At 39.1% G+C, this 24317-nt stretch overlaps 1 protein-coding gene across 1 annotated transcript in view; it reads right to left on the bottom strand.

Annotated features, from left to right (window-relative positions):
• Positions 1–13557, bottom strand: part of LRR1 (leucine rich repeat protein 1) — a 53560-nt gene extending 40003 nt beyond the window's left edge. The window contains exon 1 of the mRNA XM_053697668.1: positions 13276–13557. Coding sequence (XP_053553643.1) covers positions 13276–13446 — 171 coding nt within the window. The 5' untranslated portion in view covers positions 13447–13557. The remainder of the gene's footprint in view (positions 1–13275) is intronic.
• Between the last annotated feature and the right edge of the window lie 10760 nt (positions 13558–24317).

Below are 24317 nucleotides of genomic sequence, written 5' to 3' on the forward strand. Positions count from 1 at the left end.
GCAAGGCTCTGTCCCCTTCTCTTCTCAATCTACACTAGGTTCCCTAGTAAAGTCCCACGGTTTCCAATATCATTTGTATGCCGACGACACCCAAATCTACTTCTCTGCACCAGACCCATCTCCTTCCTTGCTAAACTGTGTCACCGTCTCTCACATATCTCTTCCTGGATGTCCTCTCACTACCTCAAGCTAAATCTCTCCAAAACTGAGCTCCAAATTTTTCCCCCTTCTTACAAAATCTCCAACCCCAATCTCTCTATAACCGTCGACAACTCCATCATTACCCCTACCCCGCATGCCCGATGTCTCAGGGTCACATTTGACTCAGTTCTTTCATTCACTCCTCTCATTCAGTCCTTGGCTAAGATTACTAAGATTTTAATCCACTCTCTCATTCTTTCCCCCTTCGATTACTGCAACTATGTCCTCTCTGGTCTCCCCACCTTCCGCCTAGCTCCTTTACAATCCATAATGAAAGCCTCTGCCAGACACATCTTTCTTACATGTCGCTCTTCATCTGCTGCACCTCTCTGCCAATCCCTTTACTGGCTTCCTCTTGCCTCTAGGATCAAACACAAAATTCTCACTCTGACATACAAAGCCCTCAACTGCACTGCTCCCCCCTATATCTCAGACCTTGTCTCCAGATACTCTCCCTCCCGTCCCCTTCGTTCTGCTCATGACCTCCTACTCTCCTCCTCTCTTGTTACCTCATCACACTCCCATTTACAGGACTTCTCCAGACTGGCTCCCATCTTGTGGAACTCTCTGCCTCGCTCCACAAGACTCTCCCCTAGTTTTGAAAGCTTCAAGCGCTCCCTAAAGACTCTACTGTTCAGGGATGCATACAACCTATGCTGACCGTACTTCATACCAGTTCTTCTCCTCCATTGCTATCCTCTGAACCCCCCTTAGCATGTAAGCCTAAGAGTCCAGCTGTTTGTAGATCACCTTCTTAAGAGCTGACTACAACAGTGCAAATCTTGGCAGGGCCCTCTACCCAATTGTTCTGCCTTTGATTATAGCGCGGCGGAATCTGTTGGCGCTCTACAAATAACTAATAATAATTACAATGCAGCGGTCTAACAATGATATAAGGCCCAAAAAGTCTGCCCATTTTTTGCATAACTGAATTCTTGAATTCCTAACAATATTTTTTTCCATGCTTATTAACTGATTCAACCGCCACCTCAAAGAGGGATTTATACAAATTAATATCGAACCCTAAACATGGGATCAGAATTAGCCACAGCAAATTTGATACAATAAACAAGAGATGTGCCTTAGACTGCAAAACAATGCAACATTTCCTGACAAAAATAACCTTTTTTAAATGCTTTCAAAGTGAATGTAAACGTTAATGAATTAAAAAGGCGCAGTATCAAATAATCTTAAAAACAGGGGCACTTTAATTCATTAAAGTTTACAATACTTACCTTTGCATTATAGTAAACATAACACCGATCCACCGCTCGCAGCTCCTGCTTTCTTTAGCAGATCAGTGACGAATCAGACTTCCTCCAATAATTGCTTTGCCCCACGAGCTGGACGCCAAAGGGGGTGCGCAACGATTGGAGGAAGCCGGATATGTCATTTATCTGCTAAAGAAAGCAGGAGCTGCGGGTGGACGATCTGCTTTCCATAAAGCAAAAGGTAAGACTTTAATGAATTAAAGTGCCCATGTTTTTTATTTTAAGATTATTTGATACTCTCCTTTAATTCATTAAAGTTTACATTCACTTTAAACAATTTACTATGTATGCAGATGGTTTGTAATTCAATTATCAATGGTTGATGAATAAAGTTAGTTAAAATAGTCGAGAGCCAGATGGAAAATTCAAATTTGCCATTCTATACAGTGGTATCAGTGTTTGCGCAAAAGTACGAATAGTGAATAATCTATAGGCACGTGATTGTAAGTGGATTTATTTGCAGTTTTAACAATGGAGTGCAATTAAACCCCTTACCTCGACATAATCAATTTAAATCCTAGCTGTACTGTACTAGAATAGTGCTTCTATGTGTAAAACCCAGTTATAAAACACATTCGCTTGCTGTTTTGGCATGCTTGACAAAGAATCTAAATGTGAATTTCAGTCCATAAGAATAAAGAGAGTATAAAACTGCTTGTAGTTGGCAGTTGCAAATAATTATCTTATGCATCTAGAATTGGTTCTAGAATTAGGCAATATCTAGCAACAAGCCCCCCTTTTACAAGTATTAACATACTTATATTGTGTGCCGTTAAAAAAAACAAAAAACACATTTGCTATGCAGAGCAATTTTATAAACAAGGCTTAAAGTGCTAGACCTAAGAGTCTTTAAAAGCAAACTCTTGTAGCTTAGTTACAATTAGATATGTGCATTCTGCAGTTTTGTTCACTGCCAAATGCGCAAGGTGGTGGCTGCTTGCGGCATTCGGCACTTTTTGTGGCTAGATTTAGTCTTGTGAAAGTGCAACACACTAAGATCTGGAAATACGGTTCCGAAGAGATGAATGCTGTAAACGGCCGCCTTGTTCCACAGTGAACTAAACCGCTGAATGCACAGATCTAGTTACAATATATTTTACCAAAAAGCTGCTAATCACAAAAATATTCAGATAAATACTCTGTGGTAAATAAAAAATTTTTTTTATTGAGGTTTACAAATAAAATTACAGACATTTTAAAGAATATTCACATCTCCATTAACACAACATGAATGTGTGAACCCACACATATACAGGTGAACAAACAGGGTCACTCTGCGGCCCTCTCTGCATCGGCCAGCGATGGTGCCGATTCGTGGGAGGGATAGGAGGGAGGCGGATGGGCGGCCCATCGCTGAGGGTGTGTGTGAGGGGCGGGAGCAGGTGGGACCACTACGGAAAAGTTTCAGTGAATGAAAAGGAGGTAGAGGGGAGAAGTGTTGGGAAAGGGATCTCGGAGGCGTGTAGGGTATTGAGGGGGGCAACTACACTATAGAATATATATATATATATATATATATATATATATATATATATATATATATATATATATATATATATATATATATATATATATATATATATATTTTTTTTTTTTTTTTTTTTTTTAAGACGCCTTATTTCCAGCAAACCTAGTACTGTCAGATAGCTACCAGTACCTAAGATGGTGGCAAACAGGTAGAGGGGGAGGGTTAGAGAGCTGTTTGGTGGGGGGGGGGGGGGGGGGGAAATTCTACACACACGCACTTATTTTTATACTGGCAGACTTTATTGCAGTACTTAAGATGGGGGTGACCTTTGGGGGTGGGGGAGGGAAGAAAGCTGTTTGAGAGGGATCAGGGGGTGGGAGGGTAATCTCTACACTAAAGCTAAAATTAACCCTACAAGCTACCTAATTAACCCCTTTACTGCTGGGCATAATACAAGTGTGGTGCGCAGCGGCATTTAGCGGCCTTCTAATTAACAAAAAGCAATGCCAAAGCCATATATATGTCTGCTATTTCTGAACAAAGGGGATCCTAGAGAAGCATTTACAACCATTTGCATAAGCCGTTATTGATTCTGTTAGAAACCTAAAGTTTGTGAAAAAAAAGTTAACTATTTCTTTTCTTTGATCGTATTTGGCTGTGAAATGGTGGCATGAAATACAGTATCTCACAAAAGTGAGTACACCCCTCACATTTTTGTAAATATGTTATATCTTTTCATGTGACAACACTGAAGAAATTACACTTTGCTACAATGTAAAGGAGTGTATAGCCTGTATAACAGTGTAAATTAGCTGTCCCCTCAAAATAACTCAACACACAGCCATTAATGTCTAAACCGTTGGCAACAAAAGTGAGTACACCCCTAAGTGGAAATGTCCAAATTGGGCCCAAAGTGTCAATATTTTGTGTGGCCACCATTATTTTCCAGCACTGCCTTAATTCTCTTGGGCATGGAGTTCACCAGAGCTTCACAGGTTGCCACTGGAGTCCTCTTCCACTCCTCCATGACGACATCACAGAGCTGGTGGATGTTAGAGATCTTGCGCTCCCCCACCTTCCGTTTGAGGATGCCCCACAGATGCTCAATAGGGTTTATGTCTGGAGACATGCTTGGCCAGTCCATCACCTTTAACCTCAGCTTCTTTAGCAAGGTAGTGGTCGTCTTGGAGGTGTGTTTGGGGTCATTATGTTGGAATACTGCCCTGCGGCACAGTCTCCGAGGGGGGGGGGGGGGGATCATGCTGTGCTTCAATATGTCACAGTACATGTTGGCATTCATGGTTCCCTCAATGAACTGTAGCTCCCCAGTGCCGGCAGCACTCATGCAGGCCCAGACCATGATACTGCCACCACCATGCTTTAATGTAGGCAAGACACACTCGTCTTTGTACTCCTCACCTGGCTGCCGCCACACACGCTCAACACCATCTGAACCAAATAAGTTTATCTTGGTCTCATCGGAATACAGGACATGGTTCCAGTAATCCATGTCCTTAGTCTGCTTGTCTTCAGCAAATTGTTTGCGAGCTTTCTTGTGCATCATCTTTAGAAGATGCTTCCTTCTGGGACGACAGCCATGCAGACCAATTTTAATGCAGTGTGCGGCGTATGGTCTGAGCACTGACAGGCTGCCCCCCCACCCCTCCAACCTCTGCAGCAATGCTGGCAGCACTCATACGTCTATTTCCCAAGGACAAACTCTGGATATGATACTGAGCATGTGCACTCAACTTCTTTGGTCGACCATGGTGAGGCCTGTTCTGAGTGGAACCTGACCTGTGAAACCACTGTATGGTCTTGCCCACAATGCTGCAGCTCAGTTTCAGGGTCTTGGCAATCTTCTTATAGCCTAGGCCATCTTTATGTAGAGCAACAATTCTTTTTTTCAGATCCTTAGAGAGTTCTTTGCCATGAGGTGCCATGTTGAACTTTCAGTGACCAGTATGAGAGAGTGTGAGAGCGATAACACCAAATTTAACTCACCTGCTCCCCATTCACACCTGAGACCTTGTAACACTAACGAGTCACGACACCGGGGACGGAAATTGGCTAATTTGCCCCAATTTGGACATTTCCACTTAGGGGTGTACAGTTTAGACATTAATGGCTGTGTGTTGAGTTATTTTGAGGGGACAGCAAGTTTACACTGTTATAGAGGCTGCACACACTACTTTACATTGTAGCAAAGTGTCATGTCTTCAGTGTTGTCACATGAAAAGATATAATAAAATATTTACAAAAATGTGAGGGGTTTACTCCCTTTAGTGAGATACTGTACCAAAAAGTGCTACTTGTACTTATTGCCCTATAACTTGCAAAAACAAACAAAAACAAAACAAATGTAAACATTGGGTATTTCTAAACTCAGGAAAAAATTTAGAAACTATTTAGCATGGGTGTTTTTGGTGGTTGTAGAAGTGTAACAGGTTTTGGGGGTCAAAGTTAGAAAAAAAATGTTTTGTTTTTTTCAATTTTTTCATCATATGTTATAATTTTGTTTTATAGTAAACTAGGCGATAAGCCTGCCCAAAGGGCAGTCTAGGTTTAAAAAAAAAAAAAAAAAAAAAAAAAAAAAAAAATACAACCCCCCCATGCTACAAGTAAAAAAAACAAAAAAAAAAAAAACCCAGAAAATAAACAAAGCTATCCAAAATAATAAAGTTAAACCTAAACTAATACTAAACTTACCGATACCCCTTAAAAGGGCCTTTTGTGGGGCATTTCCTTTAAAAAAAAAAAAAAAAAAAAAAAAACAACAACCCTAAACCTACCAAACCCCCCAAAAAAACAAATAATAATCTTACAGTAAGAAGAAAAAAAAAACTAACTACCCATTTGTATGGGCATTCAGCTCTATTTCAATAATTCTATTCCCCTAATCTTAATAAAAAAAAATAACAAAAAAAAAGACTAAACCTAAGCCCCAAATATATACTCAATGTTTCTGAAGTCCGGCCGAGAAGGTCTTCTTCCAGACGGATCAATCTCAAAGGTACCGCAATCAATTTGGGGTACCTTGCATTCCTATTGGCTGAAATTTTCAGCCAATAGGATGAGAGCTACTGAAACCCTATTGGCTGTTCAAATCATAAGATTTCAGTAGCTCTCATCCTATTGGCTGATTTTGAAAATTTCAGCCAATAGGAATGCAAGGTACCGCATATAACTATATAAATATGGGGTACCTTGCGGCGGACAATCGCATGAAGAGGAATCTCCAGGAGCGCTGCCACAGAGGAGCGCAACATCTGGGAACACCGCTCCGCCTTCGCTGTGGATGAAGATGATGGACCCGCCTGGAAGACTTTCTCTGCCGGACTTCAGGAACCGTAAGTACCTATTTGGGGCTTAATGTTAGGCTTTTTTTTTTGGGGGGGGGGGTTTAGGTTAGGTTTTTTGGGCAATTTAAAAGAGCTGAATGCCATTACAAATGCCCACAATGGGTAGTTTAGGTTTTTTTAGTGTTGCGTTTTTTTTATTTTGGAGGGTTCGGTGGGTGGGGGGTTTACTGTTTTTAAGGAAAATAGCTGTTTAACTTGGGGCAATGCCCTACAAAAAGCCCTTTTAAGGGCTATTGGTAGTTTATTCTTAGATTGGGGGGGTATTTTGGGGGGGGCTTTTTTATTTTCATAGGGATTAAGTTGTTTTTTTTGGATAATGTGTCATTTTCTGTAATTTTGTTTAATTTAATGTAATTTTTTTTAAAGTAATGTAGTATTTTATTATTTTATGTAATTAAGGGGTTAATTTAGAGGGTGTTAGGTTAGGGGGCTTAGTCATTAACTTAGTTATTTGCGTTGTGGGGGTTGGCGGTGTATGAGTTAGTAGGTAAATTAGTTTATTGCGTTGGTGGTGGATGGTGGTTTAGGGGTTAATAAATTAATTTGCTATGTGGGGGTATGGCGGATTATAGGTTAATAGATGTATTAGGTAGTTTGCGATGTTAGGGTTGGCGGATTTAGGGGTTAATAATTTTATTAGGTAGGTTTTTTTTTCTTAATACTTCGTACGGGTGGTTAGGTTGTTGTTTTTTTTTCTTTTTAATACTTATTGCGGACGGTTATTTTTTTTTTATAATGCTCTGTTTGCCTTTGCTGCATCCCGGTGGATTATTTCACCACCCTGCCATTTTCAGAAACTACCTGGATGCAGCGAATTCTTTTGGCTGCCTCGCGCTGCCAACATTCCTTCGAGGATGCGTGTGCAACTGGCGACGGACACGTTACAAACGCAATTATAGTATAGATTATATGATGAAAATAATGGCATCTTTAGAAAGTCAATTTAATGGCAAGAAAAACAGTATCTAATATGTTTGGGTACAGTAAATGAGTAAGAGAAAATTACAGCTAAAACACAAACACTGCAGAAATGTAAAAACAGCCCTGGTCCCTAAAGTTAAGAAAATTGAAAAATGGTCTGGCCAGAGGTTAAAGGGATACTTAACCCAAATTGTTTCTTTCATGATTCAGATAGAGCATGCAATTTTAAGCATCTTTCTAATTTACTTGTATTATCAATTTTTCTTTGTTCTCTATATTCCTGCCTTTAAAATAAAGATTGCAAAAGTTAGGAGCCGGCCCATTTAAGGTTCAGCACCCTGGATAGCACTTGCTTATCGGTGGCTATATTTAGCCACCAATAAGAAAGCGTAACCCATGTTCTGAACAAAAATAAAACCGCTCCTAAGCTTTACATTCATGCTTTTTAAATAAAGATAGCAAGAACACGAAGAAAAATTTATAATAGGAGTAAAATAATTTGGGTTTAGTATCCCTTTAAAGTGTCATAAAACATGTTGAAATCAGCATATATTAAAAGACCTAATTAAAGGGACACTGAACCCAATTTTTTTTTCTTTCGTAATTCAGATAGAGCATGCAATTTTAAGCAACTTTCTAATTTACTCCTATTAGCAAATTTTCTTCATTCTCTTGGTATCTTTATTTGAAATGCATGAATGTAAGTTTAGATGCCGGACCATTTTTGGTGAACCTGGGTTGTTCTTGCTGATTTGTGGATAAATTCATCCACCAATGAACAAGTGCTTTCCAGGGTTCTAAATCAAACAAATAGCTTAGATTACTTCTTTTTCAAATAAAGATAGCAAGGGAACAAAGAAAAATTGATAATAGGAGTAAAATTAGAAAGTTGCTTAAAATTGCATGTTCTATCTGAATCACAAAATAAATTTTTTTGGTTCAGTGTCCCTTTAAAAAAAAAAAAAAAAAAAAAAAAAAAAAAAGAGCTAAATTAGGTAAAAATGCTGGCAAGTATTTTAAAATATTTTTTTAAAAAAATAAGCATGTGGAGGCCAAAAGATAGATTAGGGTCTAACAACATACCCAAGTATTTGAAAGAGTGGACTGCGGTTAGTGTGCAATTGGATTTTGTTTTGATGCGCAGATGGGAATTTTTTAATTTTACCTGTTCCAAAGATCATTGTGACAGTTTTGTCAGTGTTTAGGAAGAGTTTGTTTTTTTTGAGATCCTCTTTTCTACCTCTGTGAACTGGTCTTTGAGTACTGCTTCAAGCTGCGGCAGATCGGATTTGTTTGCATAGATTACTGTGTCATCTGCGTACATGTGTACAGTTGAGGATTTGCAGACATTAGGCAGATCATTTATAAATAATGTGAATAGTAGGGGGGCGAGAATGGTACCTTGGGGAACACTACACGTGACTGGGAGAGGGAGGGAGTCACTGTTATAAATGGAGACATGTTGTGATTGATCCGATACATATGATCTAAACCAGGTTAACGGACGATCAGCAATACCAGAGCTTTTTTAGTGTGAGCGGTAGTATGTCGTGGTCTACTGTGTCAAAAGCCTTTGCAAAATCAAGGAAAATAGCTCCAGTTAGGTTTCCTTGTTCCATGCCAGCTTGGATGTCGTTGCAAACTTTTAGGAGGGCAGTTGTAGTGCAGTGATTTGGTCGAAAACTTGATTGATCAGGGGTCAGATAGTTGGTAATACTCGCATAATTGCGTATGGACGTATTTTTCTAAGATTTTTGACAATACTGGGAGCAATGATAGAGGGCGATAGTTAGAAACCAAGGTTAACTCCCCACTTTTATGAATAGGCACTACTCTTGCAGTTTTCCAGAGTTTGGGTATGTAACCAGACATCAAGGATTCATTAATTAGGGTTGTGACAGGTTTAGCAATTGCCGGCGCACTGAGCTTCAACAGTATTGCTGGGATTTGATCAGGTCCAGACTGGTTTTTCATTTCATTTCATTGTTAAAGGCATTTGCTACTTCTAAGGGGAGTTGCAGGTTTTGGTTATCCACATTGACAGTAGAGGGTTGGGAGTGGATTGGTGGATTTTGTAAGTTATTTATGAGTTTCCAAAACTTTCTAGGGTTAGATATGTTATTGTTCAGATTTTCACAGAAATATTGGGCCTTGGCCAATTTTGTTTGTTTAGTGCATATATTTTGCCATTGTTTATATACACAGTGATCGTTCATAGGGCCAGTATGCTTGAACTTTGACCACAATGAATCCCGAAACTGGTACATTTGAATGAGGTCAGCTGTGATCCAATTCAAGTGTGCTCCTTTTACTCTCACCTTACGCAGCGGGGCATGTAAATTCCAAACTTGTAGGAGTTCAAAGAATTCAACTGCAGAGTCTAGATCTGGGATTTGGTTTAATCTGTGCCAGGGGAGGCTCTTGATGTCATTTAGAAATGATTGAATATTACATTTTTTGAAGGACCTGGTGATTTTAACCTTGGGAGAGGATTTAGTTGCCTTTATTTTGCGCATGCAGTACACTAAGTAGTGGTCACTGAAATTGTTAGGGAGAACACCTGCCTCCTGGATTCGGTCAGGAGAAGTGGAGAGAATCCAGTCAAGCAGGGTATGATTATGGCTTTGATGTTTATGCGCGTTGGGGAGGAGATTAATTGTGTTAGCTGCAAAGATTTAAACAGCGAGCGACAACTGTTATTTTTTGGATTCAGCCAATCGATATTAAAATCTTAAAAAAACAAAAATTTCACTTTTTGGGTTTTCAGCTATAGATTCTCTAAGGAGATGTGCTATGTCCGAAATGGAATGCACAGGGGAGCTAGGTGGGCGGTAGATTCCTGCAACAATGATTGATTTACTGCATGGGATCTCAATTTTGCCAGAAAGGAAATCAAAGGTGGCAGGAGAGCTAGATTTTTGTATGGGGGTGAACTTTGTGGAATTGTCAACAAACTACAATCGCGCCTCCTCTCTTTGCTCTGTCAATTCTATGGCATGAATACCCATGTATTGCAATGGCAGAGTCAGGTATTTTTGCAATTAGCCACGATTCAGAGATCACAATGATTTTGGGCTTGTATTGTAATAAGCCCAGTAATAAATAACTTAAAAACAGACAAACATTCATTTAAGTTTACAAAGATGCTTATTTTTTAAAATACTTACCTTTGCGTTATGGTAAACATAACGCCGATCCTTCGGCCACATCTGCTGCTTTCATTAGCAGATTGAGGATGAATTCGGTTTCCTCCAATAGGTGTGTGCCCCTTTAGGCGTCCAGCTCGTGGGGCAACACAACGATTGGAGGAAGCCTGATTCATAATTTCTGAAGTTATTCAGAAATCATCTGAAGTATTGATGACAGGGATTTATAATTTTAATAAAATCCAATATAAAGCTCAAAGTATGAATAAAAAAGCTTAACCGGTTTCAGCAGACACAGCTGCCTTTTTCAAGAGCAGTTAAAATCATCATGAAAAGAGAGAAATAGAAATAATTTTTTTTTTCTAGTTCTTTTCATAGTGATCTCTCAAAGCTGGAAATCACTGTCATCAATGTCTCATCACTCTGACAGCTTACTGACTTGAAACATAAAAACTATTTGTGACAGGAGGGCTGCTTTTTAAGGATAGATGCAGGAAAATACTCACCTCATTAACACACAAGTTTTCTTTAAGATAGGGGTTAACAAATTTTATATGAAAATTAAAAGCCAAACATACTATTACAATGCTATTTACCGGGGGTAGTTCCAGGCAGTGACCAAATATGGCCGAAATATTGGAGGCTGTGCAAAGAATGAATGCATTCCACTATGGTTTCCTTAAAGGGACATAAAACAAGTTAGGATATAGTCAAAATATGATTTATTTCATATAGGTGATGAGAGTCCATGATTTGTTACATATGGGATATACATTCCTATCAGGAGGAGGCAAAGTTTCCCACACCTCAAAGCCAATAAATGCTCCACCCACCTCACGCATATCTCAGTTTAAACTTTGCCTCCTTTTGGAGGTGGTTCAAAGTATGATGTGCTTCAGTGTATATTGAAGTCTGTTTTTTCCCCCCTCAGAGAACTATGTTTGTAAGGGGAGTTTGTCCTAATGGTGTATCTATGATTTCAAATACTCCTTCTGTTCCACATTTACAGATGGATGCAGATGGCGTACCCTCAGCAATGACTTTTATTGCTGCTTCAATTCAGAAGGCTCTGACTGAAATTCAGGGATAGGCACAGACAAAGGCTGTGGCGGACATTTTCCAAAGTACAGACCTTAGTGAAGGACACCAAGGTACATTTGAAATTAAAAACATTTTATAGTGCTGGGTGTTATTATACAGATACCACTGATCCTATAACCAGCCCTCCTCTGGCTATACCCATGTGCCAGTGTCACTACTGTGTCATTATATAGTGCTTGGTGTTATTATACTGATGCAGATACCACTGATCCTATAACCAGCCCTCCTCTGGCTATACCCATGTGCTAGTGTCACTACTGTGTCATTATATAGTGCTGGGTGTTATTATACTGATGCAGATACCACTGGTCCTATAACCAGCCCTCCTCTGGCTATACCCATGAGCCAGTGTCACTACTGTGTCATTATATAGTGCTGGGTGTTATTATACTGATGCAGATACCACTGATCCTATAACCAGCCCTCCTCTGGCTATACCCATGTGCCAGTGTCACTACTGTGTCATTATATAGTGCTGGGTGTTATTATACTGATGCAGATACCACTGATCCTATAACCAGCCCTCCTCTGGCTATACCCATGAGCCAGTGTCACTACTGTGTCATTATATAGTGCTGGGTGTTATTATACTGATGCAGATACCACTGATCCTATAACCAGCCCTCCTCTGGCTATACCCATGTGCCAGTGTCACTACTGTGTCATTATATAGAGCTGGGTGCTATTATACTGATGCAGATACCACTGACCCTATAACCAGCTCTCCTCTGGCTATACCCATGTGCGAGTGTCACTACTGTGTCATTATATAGTGCTGGATGTAATTATATTGATGCAGATACCACTGACCCTATAACCAGCTCTCCTCTGGCTATACCCATGTGCCAGTGTCACTACTGTGTCTTTGTATAGAGCTGAGTGCTATTATACTGATGTAGATACCACTGACCCTATAACCAGCCCTTGTCTGGCTATACGCATGTGCCAGTGTCACTACTGTGTCATTATATAGCGCTGGGTGTTATTATATTGATGCAGATACCCCTGACCCTATAACCAACCCTTGTCTGGCTATACGCATGTGCCAGTACCACTACTGTGTCTTTGTATAGAGCTGGGTGCTATTATAAAGATGCAGATACAAATCCAGTATTTCACTCAGGCTTTATTTATTCCATAACTTATCACCCAATATCGCTAGCAGTCTCTTGACAAGCCACTAACTTTATTCACACTACATATTTTTTTTTATTCCTATTATTTAATCAGAAAGAAAAGATATACTAAGGTTGTGGTGGACACTGCAAGGGCTAGTCACGGACACCAGTGTCCGTGTACAGACACCTTGCCTATCCCTGCTGAAATTCTGCCTTCAAATAAGCATAAGAGATCAGCCTATGTATTACCTTCCTCTAGTAAGGTATGTACTGATCACATAATAATAAGCACCCACTTAATTATTGCTTTTGGTCATGATCTCATATTACTACTGTAAACATGAATATCAAATGCTAATACTTTTAAACTAATGCATGTTAATTATTCCTACTAATAATAAACTATCATGGGTGAGTTTAATAATGGACATGGCACAATACACTATAAAAGAACAATTACCCTTTATATTTAGGATTAAATAAATAAAAATACAGGAAGTAATAAATCTGGAAAGCATCAGGATTGGTAAGGAGGAGGGATTTTTTGAATTCTTTGTAAGTGTCCTCTGGTTAATTAAAGTTTGCTGATCAGAATCATAAAAGGCTAATTGATCTTACTGCCAACACCGATCTCACCACCGACCACCCACTAACTACTGTGTGATGTAACACAAGCAATGCTCTTGCCTTGTATCTGGAGCCCGCTTTATCCTTCTGAGTGCAAATCATTATGTAGATGGCACCTCGCTTTTCCTGCTTCCCGATAGACAGCATGGCCCTGCTGCCCTTTCCTCGGTTCTTCATACCGTAGGTGGGCAGCATCCTGTTGATCACCTCTACATCACACTGCAGCTTCATTATTCCAGGTACCCTTCACGGTCCTCCCAGGTCATAAAGTCTCATAAAGGTGACCAGACAAACTCAACGTCACTCTAACTACCCATAACAAACCCATTCATTCGCTGCCCTTTTTTGATAGACCTTCCCGCCCGACTGTCAAGGCCCACGTTGGTGACGTCAGCACTATGCTGTCCTTTGCGTGCCTGATTATTATAATTGCCGACCCACGTAGAGGTAGTGTAGTGGTTCAAATTATTGGCAGTATATGTCGAACGTTGTTATACGTTTCTTTTGATATTTAAAATAAATCGTTTACTGTTAACATAATGTGCAAATTAGTAGCAGCACAGGGATACCACTTGAAATCCTTGGCTGGTATGTTAGTATGTTATTTGATTGTAACCAATTGGACCAGAATTTAAAAAAAATGAATGAGTTTGCGCAATAAAAATACAAATTCCAAACTTTCGAGCCTCTAATGGGGAAAAAGCATAACTTTCAGATATATCTCACATCAAAAATATGTTGTACGTGTTTTGTTTATTAAAGGGACAATGTACCCTATTCTTTCCCTTTTACGTTGTCCAGAATGACACATTTTACCTGGAGTGTATTGAGCTGTTTTCAAATAACTCCTTTAGTTTATTTCAGCATTTGAAAAAACTTTTGTCTTTGGTATCCCTACCTATACTGAAAGTTTCTATACTTAAAGGGACATGAAACCCAAAATGTTTCTTTGATGATTCAGATAGACAATGCAGTTTTAAACAACTTTCCAATTTAATCCTAATAAGTTTACTTCATTCTCTTGGTAAGCCAGTGATTGGTATATATGTGAAGCCACCATTTTCAACAAAGAATACTAAGGGCTCGATTTATCAAGCCCCTAAGGCTGCAAGTTCTCACAAGAACTTGCTCGCCGTAATTTATCAAGCAGCGGTCATTAGACCGCTGCTTCCCTAAGCTCTTCGCCACCTGTAAGGTGGCGAAATTCAATCTCTGCGGTCGAGTCTGACCGAGGAGATTGACAGGGATTGCACGCAAGCGTAAAATTGCGCTCATGTGAAATGGTGATTACCTGCGGGTAAATTCGCCCCGCCACAGGTATACGCGCCCCTGTCCGCCTCAGCTTTGATAAATCAAGCCCTAAGAAAAGGAAAGCAAATTAGTTAAAGGGAACGACAAGGAAGTTGGTTTCTTATTCAAGCTGTTTCTTATTCGTGAAATTCTGTTTCTTATTCATGGAAGTTGGTTTCTTATTCATTTTTTTTGTCAGACTGCTTTAAAAATTGACTTTAAAATAAAAATATAGGTTTTATTTATATAATATGATTCATATAATGTAGTTACACAGAGGTGGAATCCCTTTATACAACAATTGAATATACAAACTTAAAAAAAGGGCATACGTTGGCACCGATACAAATATTACTATTATGAATAAGTAACAGATATTTTCAAAGGGTTAATAACCATTGGGCCACTGATTTCACTATGAATATATACAGGGTAGATCCCCCTCCATGACATGCAATTGCTTTTTGCCTCTTCCAATGCTGTTTTTGGCACATAAATTGATGCCAACCCTGGCATAAGTGCTCTAATTGGCATAATTCTCATTTTTGAATAAGTAACAGATAATTTCAAAGGGTTAATAACCATTGGGCCACTGATTTCACTATAAATATATACAGGGTAGATCCCCCTCCATGCCATGCAATTGTTTTTAGCATGGCCCAATGGTGTTTTTGGCACAGAAATTGATGCCAACCCTGGCATAGGTGACATAATTCTTATTTTTGAATAAGTAACAGATATTTTCAAAGGCTTAATAACCATTGGGCCACTGATTTCACTATGAATATATACAGGGTAGACCCCCCTCCATGCCATGCATTTGTTTTTAGCCTGGCCCAATGGTGTTTTGGGCACAGAAATTGTTGCCAACACTGGCATAGGTGGCATAATTCTCATTTTTGAATAAGTAACAGATATTTTCAAAGGGTTAATAATCATTGGGCCACTGATTTCACTATGAATATATACAGGGTAGATCCCCTTCCATGCCATGCAATTGTTTTTAGCCTGGCCCAATTGTGTTTTTGGCACAGAAATTGATGCCAACCCTGGCATAGGTGACATAATTCTCATTTTTGAATAAGTAACAGATATTTTCAAAGGGTTAATAACCATTGGGCCACTGATTTCACTATAAATATATACAGGGTAGATTCCCCTCCATGCCATGCAATTGTTTTTAGCCTGGCCTAATGGTGCTTGTGGCACAGAAACTGATGCCAACCCTGGCATATGTGACATAATTCTCATTTTTGAATAAGTAACAGATATTTTCAAAGGGTTAATAACCATTGGGCCACTGATTTCACTATGAATATATACAGGGTAGATCCCCCTCCATGCCATGCAATTGTTTTTAGCCTGGCCCAATGGTGTTTTGGGCACAGATATTGTTGCCAACACTGGCATAGGTGACATAATTCTAATTTTTGAATAAGTAACAGATAATTTCAAAGGGTTAATAACCATTGGGCCACTGATGTCACTATGAATATATACAGGGTAGATCCCCTTCCATGCCATGCAATTGTTTTTAGCCTGGCCCAATGGTGTTTTTGGCACAGAAATTGATGCCAACCCTGGCATCAGTGGCATAATTCTCATTTTTGAATAAGTAACAGATATTTTCAAAGGGTTAATAACCATTGGGCCACTGATTTCACTATGAATATAAACAGGGTAGATCCCCCTCCATGCCATGCAATTGTTTTTAGCCTTGCCCAATGGTGTTTTGGGCACAGAAATTGTTGCCAACACTGGCATAGGTGCTCTAATTCTCATTTTTTAATAAGTAACAGCTATTTTCAAAGGGTTAATAATCATTGGGCCACTGATTTCACTATGAATATATACAGGGTAGATCCCCTTCCATGCCATGCAATTGTTTTTAGCCTGGCCCAATGGTGTTTTTGGCACAGAAATTGATGCCAATCCTGGCATAGGTGACATAATTCTCATTTTTGAATAAGTAACAGATATTTTCAAAGGGTTAATAACCATTGGGCCACTGATTTCACTATGAATATATACAGGGTAGATCCCCCTCCATGCCATGCAATTGTTTTTAGCCTGGCCCAATGGTGTTTTGGGCATAGAAATTGATGCCAACACTGGCATAGGTGACATAATTCTCATTTTTGAATCAGTAACAGCTATTTTCAAAGGGTTAATAACCATTGGGCCACTGATTTCACTATGAATATAGACAGGGTAGATCCCCCTCCATGACATGCAATTGTTTTTAGCCTGGCCCAATTGTGTTTTTGGCACAGAAATCAATGCCAACCCTGGCATAGGTGACGTAATTCTCCTTTTTGAATAAGTAACAGATATTTTCAAAGGGTTAATAACCATTGGGCCACTGATTTCACTATGAATATATACAGGGTAGATCCCCCTCCATGCCATGCAATTGTTTTTAGCCTGGCCCAATGGTGTTTTGGGCACAGATATTGTTGCCAACACTGGCATAGGTGACATAATTCTAATTTTTGAATAAGTAACAGATAATTTCAAAGGGTTAATAACCATTGGGCCACTGATTTCACTATGAATATATACAGGGTAGATCCCCTTCCATGCCATGCAATTGTTTTTAGCCTGGCCCAATGGTGTTTTTGGCACAGAAATTGATGCCAACCCTGGCATCAGTGGCATAATTCTCATTTTTGAATAAGTAACAGATATTTTCAAAGGGTTAATAACCATTGGGCCACTGATTTCACTATGAATATAAACAGGGTAGATCCCCCTCCATGCCATGCAATTGTTTTTAGCCTTGCCCAATGGTGTTTTGGGCACAGAAATTGTTGCCAACACTGGCATAGGTGCTCTAATTCTCATTTTTGAATAAGTAACAGCTATTTTCAAAGGGTTAATAATCATTGGGCCACTGATTTCACTATGAATATATACAGGGTAGATCCCCTTCCATGCCATGCAATTGTTTTTAGCCTGGCCCAATGGTGTTTTTGGCACAGAAATTGATGCCAATCCTGGCATAGGTGACATAATTCTCATTTTTGAATAAGTAACAGATATTTTCAAAGGGTTAATAACCATTGGGCCACTGATTTCACTATGAATATATACAGGGTAGATCCCCCTCCATGCCATGCAATTGTTTTTAGCCTGGCCCAATGGTGTTTTGGGCATAGAAATTGATGCCAACACTGGCATAGGTGACATAATTCTCATTTTTGAATCAGTAACAGCTATTTTCAAAGGGTTAATAACCATTGGGCCACTGATTTCACTATGAATATAGACAGGGTAGATCCCCCTCCATGACATGCAATTGTTTTTAGCCTGGCCCAATTGTGTTTTTGGCACAGAAATCAATGCCAACCCTGGCATAGGTGACATAATTCTCCCTTTTGAATAAGTAACAAATATTTTCAAAGGGTTAATAACCATTGGGCCACTGATTTCACTATGAATATATACAGGGTAGATCCCCTCCATGACATGCAATTGTTTTTAGCCTGGCCTAATGGTGTTTTGGGCACAGAAATTGTTGCCAACACTGGCATAGGTGACATAATTCTCATTTTTTAATAAGTAACATATTTTCAAAGGGTTAATAACAATTGGGCCACTGATTTCACTATGAATATATACAGGGTAGATCCCCCTCCATGCCATGCATTTGTTTTCAGCCTAGCCCAATGGTGTTTTGGGCATATAAATTGATGCCAACACTGGCATAGGTGCTCTAATTCTCATTTTTGAATAAGTAACAAATATTTTCAAAGGGTTAATAACCATTGGGCCACTGATTTCACTATAAATATATACAGGTTAGATCTCTCTCCATGACATGCAATTGTTTTTAGCCTGGCCCAATGGTGTTTTGGGCACAGAAATTGATGCCAACACTGGCATAGGTGACATAATTCTCATTTTTGAATAAGTAACATATATTTTCAAAGGGTTAATAACCATTGGGCCACTGATTTCACTATGAATATATACAGGGTAGATCCCTCTCCATGCCATGCAATTGTTTTTAGCCTGTCCCAATGGTGTTTTTGGTACATAAATTGATGCCCACCCTAGCATAGGTGACATAATTCTCATTTTTGAATAAGTAACAGATATTTTCAAAGGGTTAATAACCATTGGGCCACTGATTTCACTATGAATATATACAGCGTAGATCCCCCTCCATGCCATGCAATTTGTTTTAGCCGGCCCAATGGTGTTTTAGGCATAGAAATTGTTGCCAACACTGGCATAGGTGACATAATTCTCATTTTTGAATAAGTAAGAGATATTTTCAAAGGGTTAATAACCATTGGGCCACTAATTTCACTATGAATATATACAGGGTAGATCCCCCTCCATGCCATGCATTTGTTTTTAGCCTGGCCCAATGGTGTTTTGGGCATAGAAATTGATGCCAACACTGGCATAGGTGCTCTAATTCTCATTTTTGAATAAGTAACAGATATTTTCAAAGGGTTAATAACCATTGGGCCACTGATTTCACTATGAATATATACAGGGTAGATCCCCCTCCATGACATGCAATTGTTTTTAGCCTGGCCCAATTGTGTTTTTGGCACAGAAATTGATGCCAACCCTGGCATAGGTGACATAATTCTCATTTTTGATTAAGTAACAGATATTTTCAAAGGGTTAATAACCATTGGGCCACTGATTTCACTATGAATATATACAGGGTAGATCCCCCTCCATGCCATGCAATTGGTTTTAGCCTGGCCCAATTGTGTTTTTGGCACAGAAATCAATGCCAACCCTGGCATAGGTGACGTAATTCTCCTTTTTGAACAAGTAACAAATATTTTCAAAGGGTTAATAACCATTGGGCCACTGATTTCACTATGAATATATACAGGGTAGATCCCCCTCCATGACATGCAATTGTTTTTAGCCTGGCCCAATGGTGTTTTGGGCACAGAAATTGTTGCCAACACTGGCATAGGTGACATAATTCTCATTTTTTAATAAGTAACATATTTTCAAAGGGTTAATAACAATTGGGCCACTGATTTCACTATGAATATATACAGGGTAGATCCCCCTCCATGCCATGCATTTGTTTTCAGCCTAGCCCAATGGTGTTTTGGGCATATAAATTGATGCCAACACTGGCATAGGTGCTCAAATTCTCATTTTTGAATAAGTAACAAATATTTTCAAAGGGTTAATAACCATTGGGCCACTGATTTCACTATAAATATATACAGGTTAGATCTCTCTCCATGACATGCAATTGTTTTTAGCCTGGCCCAATGGTGTTTTGGGCACAGAAATTGATGCCAACACTGGCATAGGTGACATAATTCTCATTTTTGAATAAGTAACATATATTTTCAAAGGGTTAATAACCATTGGGCCACTGATTTCACTATGAATATATACAGGGTAGATCCCTCTCCATGCCATGCAATTGTTTTTAGCCTGGCCCAATGGTGTTTTTGGTACATAAATTGATGCCCACCCTAGCATAGGTGACATAATTCTCATTTTTGAATAAGTAACAGATATTTTCAAAGGGTTAATAACCATTGGGCCACTGATTTCACTATGAATATATACAGCGTAGATCCCCCTCCATGCCATGCAATTTGTTTTAGCCGGCCCAATGGTGTTTTAGGCATAGAAATTGTTGCCAACACTGGCATAGCTGACATAATTCTCATTTTTGAATAAGTAAGAGATATTTTCAAAGGGTTAATAACCATTGGGCCACTGATTTCACTATGAATATATACAGGGTAGATCCCCCTCCATGCCATGCATTTGTTTTTAGCCTGGCCCAATGGTGTTTTGGGCATAGAAATTGATGCCAACACTGGCATAGGTGCTCTAATTCTCATTTTTGAATAAGTAACAGATATTTTCAAAGGGTTAATAACCATTGGGCCACTGATTTCACTATGAATATATACAGGGTAGATCCCCCTCCATGCCATGCAATTGTTTTTAGCCTGGCCCAATTGTGTTTTTGGCACAGAAATCAATGCCAACCCTGGCATAGGTGACGTAATTCTCCTTTTTGAATAAGTAACAAATATTTTCAAAGGGTTAATAACCATTGGGCCACTGATTTCACTATGAATATATACAGGGTAGATCCCCCTCCATGACATGCAATTGTTTTTAGCCTGGCCCAATGGTGTTTTGGGCACAGAAATTGTTGCCAACACTGGCATAGGTGACATAATTCTCCTTTTTTAATAAGTAACATATTTTCAAAGGGTTAATAACAATTGGGCTACTGATTTCACTATGAATATATACAGGGTAGATCCCCCTCCATGCCATGCAATTGTTTTTAGCCTGGCCCAATGGTGTTTTACGCATAGAAATTGTTGCCAACACTGGCATAGGTGACATAATTCTCATTTTTTAATAAGTAAGAGATATTTTTAAAGGGTTAATAACCATTGGGCCACTGATTTCACTATGAATATATACAGGGTAGATCCCCCTCCATGCCATGCATTTGTTTTTAGCCTGGCCCAATGGTGTTTTGGGCATAGAAATTGATGCCAACACTGGCATAGGTGCTCTAATTCTCTTTTTTGAATAAGTAACATATATTTTCAAAGGGTTAATAACCATTGGGCCACTGATTTCACTATAAATATATACAGGGTAGATCCCCCTCCATGACATGCAATTGTTTTTAGCCTGGCCCAATTGTGTTTTTGGCACAGAAATTGATGCCAACCCTGGCATAGGTGACATAATTCTCATTTTTGAATAAGTAACAGATATTTTCAAAGGGTTAATAACCATTGGGCCACTGATTTCACTATGAATATATACAGGGTAGATCCCCCTCCATGCCATGCAATTGTTTTTAGCCTGGCCCAATGGTGTTTTTGGCACATACATTGATGCCAACCCTGGCATAGGTGACATTCTCATTTTTGAATAAGTAACAGAAATTTTCAAAGGGTTAATAACCATTGGGCCACTGATTTCACTATGAATATATACAGTGTAGATCCCCCTCCATGCCATGCAATTGTTTTTAGCCTGGCCCAATTGTGTTTTGGGCACATAAATTGTTGCCAACACTGGCATAATTCTCATTTTTGAATAAGTAACAGATATTTTCAAAGGGTTAATAACCATTGGGCCACTGATTTCACTATGAATATATACAGGCTAGATCCCCCTCCATGCCATGCAATTGTTTTTAGCCTGGCCCAATGGTGTTTTTGGCACAGAAATTGATTCCAACCCTGGCATAGGTGACACAATTCTCATTTTTGAATAAGTAACAGATATTTTCACAGGGATAATAACCATTGGGCCACTGATTTCACTATGAATATATACAGGGTAGACCTCCTTCCATGCCATGCATTTGTTTTTAGCCTGGCCCAATGGTGTTTTGGGCACATAAATTGTTGCCAACCCTGGCATAGGTGACATAATTCTCATTTTTGAATAAGTAACAGATATTTTCAAAGGGTTAATAACCATTGGGCCACTGATTTCACTATGAATATATACAGGTTAGATCTCCCTCCATGACATGCAATTGTTTTTAGCCTGACCCAATGGTGTTTTTGGCACAGAAATTGATGCCAACCCTGGCATAGGTGACATAATTCTCATTTTTTAATAAGTAACAGATATTTTCACAGGGTTAATAACCATTGGGCCACTGATTTCACTATGAATATATACAGGGTAGACCCCCTCCATGCCATGCAATTGTTTTTAGCCTGGCCCAATGGTATTTTTGGCACAGAAATCAATGCCAACCCTGGCATAGTTGACATAATTCTCATTTTTGAATAAGTAACAGATATTTTCGAAGGGTTTATAACCATTGGGCCTCTGATTTCACTATGAATATATACAGGGTATTTATTCATAGTGAAATCAGTGGCCCAATGGTTATTAACCCTTTGAAAATATCTGTTACTTATTCAAAAATGAGAATTAGAGCACCTATGCCAGCGTTGGCATCAATTTCTGTGCCCAAAACACCATTGGGCCAGGCTAAAAACAATTGCATGTCATGGAGGGGGATCTGCCCTGTATATATTAATAGTGAAATCAGTGGCCCAATGGTTATTAACCCTTTGAAAATATCTGTTACTTATTCAAAAATGAGAATTATGTCACCTATTCCAGTGTTGGCATCAATTTCTGTGCCCAAAACACCACTGGGCCAGGCTAAAAACAATTGCATGTCATGGAGGGGGATCTACCCTGTATATATTCATAGTAAAATAAGTGGCCCAATGGTCATTAACCCTTTGAAAATATGATTTACTTATTCAAAAATGAAAATTAGAGCCCTATGCCAGTGTTGGCATCAATTGTTGTGCCCAAAACACAATTGGGCCAGGCTAAAACAATTGCATGTCATGGAGGGGGATCTACCCTGTATATATTCATAGTGAAATCAGTGGCCCAATGGTTATTAACCCTTTGAAAAAATATGTTACTTATTTAAAAATTGTAATTAAAGCACCAATCCAGTGTTGACATCAATTTATGTGCCCAAAACACCATTGGGCTAGGCTAAAAATAATTGCATGTCATGGAGGGAGATCTAACCTGTATATATTTATGATGAAATCAGTGGCCCAATGGTTATTAACCCTTTAAAAATATATGTTACTTATTCAAAAAAGAGAATTAGAGCACCTATGCCGGAGGTTGGCATCAGTTTCTGTACCAAAAACTCCATTGGGCCAGGATAAAAACAATTGCATGGCATGGAGGGGGATCTACCCTGTATATATTCATAGTGAAATCAGTGGCCCAATGGTTATTAACCCTTTGAAAATATGTTACTTATTCGAAAATGAGAATTATGTCACCTATGCCAGGGTTGGCATCAATTTCTGTGCCAAAAACACCATTGGGCCATGCTAAAAACAATTGCATGGCATGGAGGGGGGTCTACCCTGTATATATTCATAGTGAAATCAGTGGCCCAATGGTTATTAACCCTTTGAAAATATCTGTTACTTATTCAAAAATGAGAATTATGTAACTTATGCCAGTGTTGGCATCAATGTATGTGCCAAAAACACCATTGGGCCAGGCTAAAAACCATTGCATGGCATGGAGGGGGATCTACCCTGTATATATTCATAGTGAAATCAGTGGCCCAATGGTTATTAACCCTTCAAGAATATCTGTTACTTATTCAAAAATGAGAATTAGAGCACCTATGCCAGCGTTGGCATCAATTTCTGTGCCCAAAACACCATTGGGCCAGGCTAAAAACCATTGCATGTCATGGAGGGGGATCTGCCCTGTATATATTCATAGTGAAATCAGTGGCCCAATGGTTATTAACCCTTTGAAAATATCTGTTACTTATTAAAAAATGAGAATGATGTCACCTATGCCAGTGTTGGCATCAATGTATGTGCCCAAAACACCATTGGGCCAGGCTAAAAACAATTGCATGTCATGGAGAGAGACCTAACCTGTATATATTTATAGTGAAATCAGTGGCCCAATGGTTATTAACACTTTAAAAATATCTGTTACTTATTAAAAAATGAGAATTATGTCACCTATGCCAGGGTTGGCATCAATTTCTGTGCCACAAACACCATTGGGCTAGGCTAAAAACAATTGCATGGCATGGAGGGGGATCTACCCTGTATATATTCATAGTGAAATCAGTGGCCCAATGGTTATTAACCCTTTGAAAATATCTGTTACTTATTCAAAAATGAGAATTATGTCACCTATGCCAGGGTTGGCTACAATTTCTGTGCCAAAAACACCATTGGGCCAGGCTAAAAATAATTGCATGGCATGGAAGGGGATCTACCCTGTATATATTCATAGTG

Source organism: Bombina bombina, chromosome 1, assembly GCF_027579735.1.
Source record: "Bombina bombina isolate aBomBom1 chromosome 1, aBomBom1.pri, whole genome shotgun sequence".
Taxonomy (NCBI): Eukaryota; Metazoa; Chordata; class Amphibia; order Anura; family Bombinatoridae; genus Bombina; species Bombina bombina.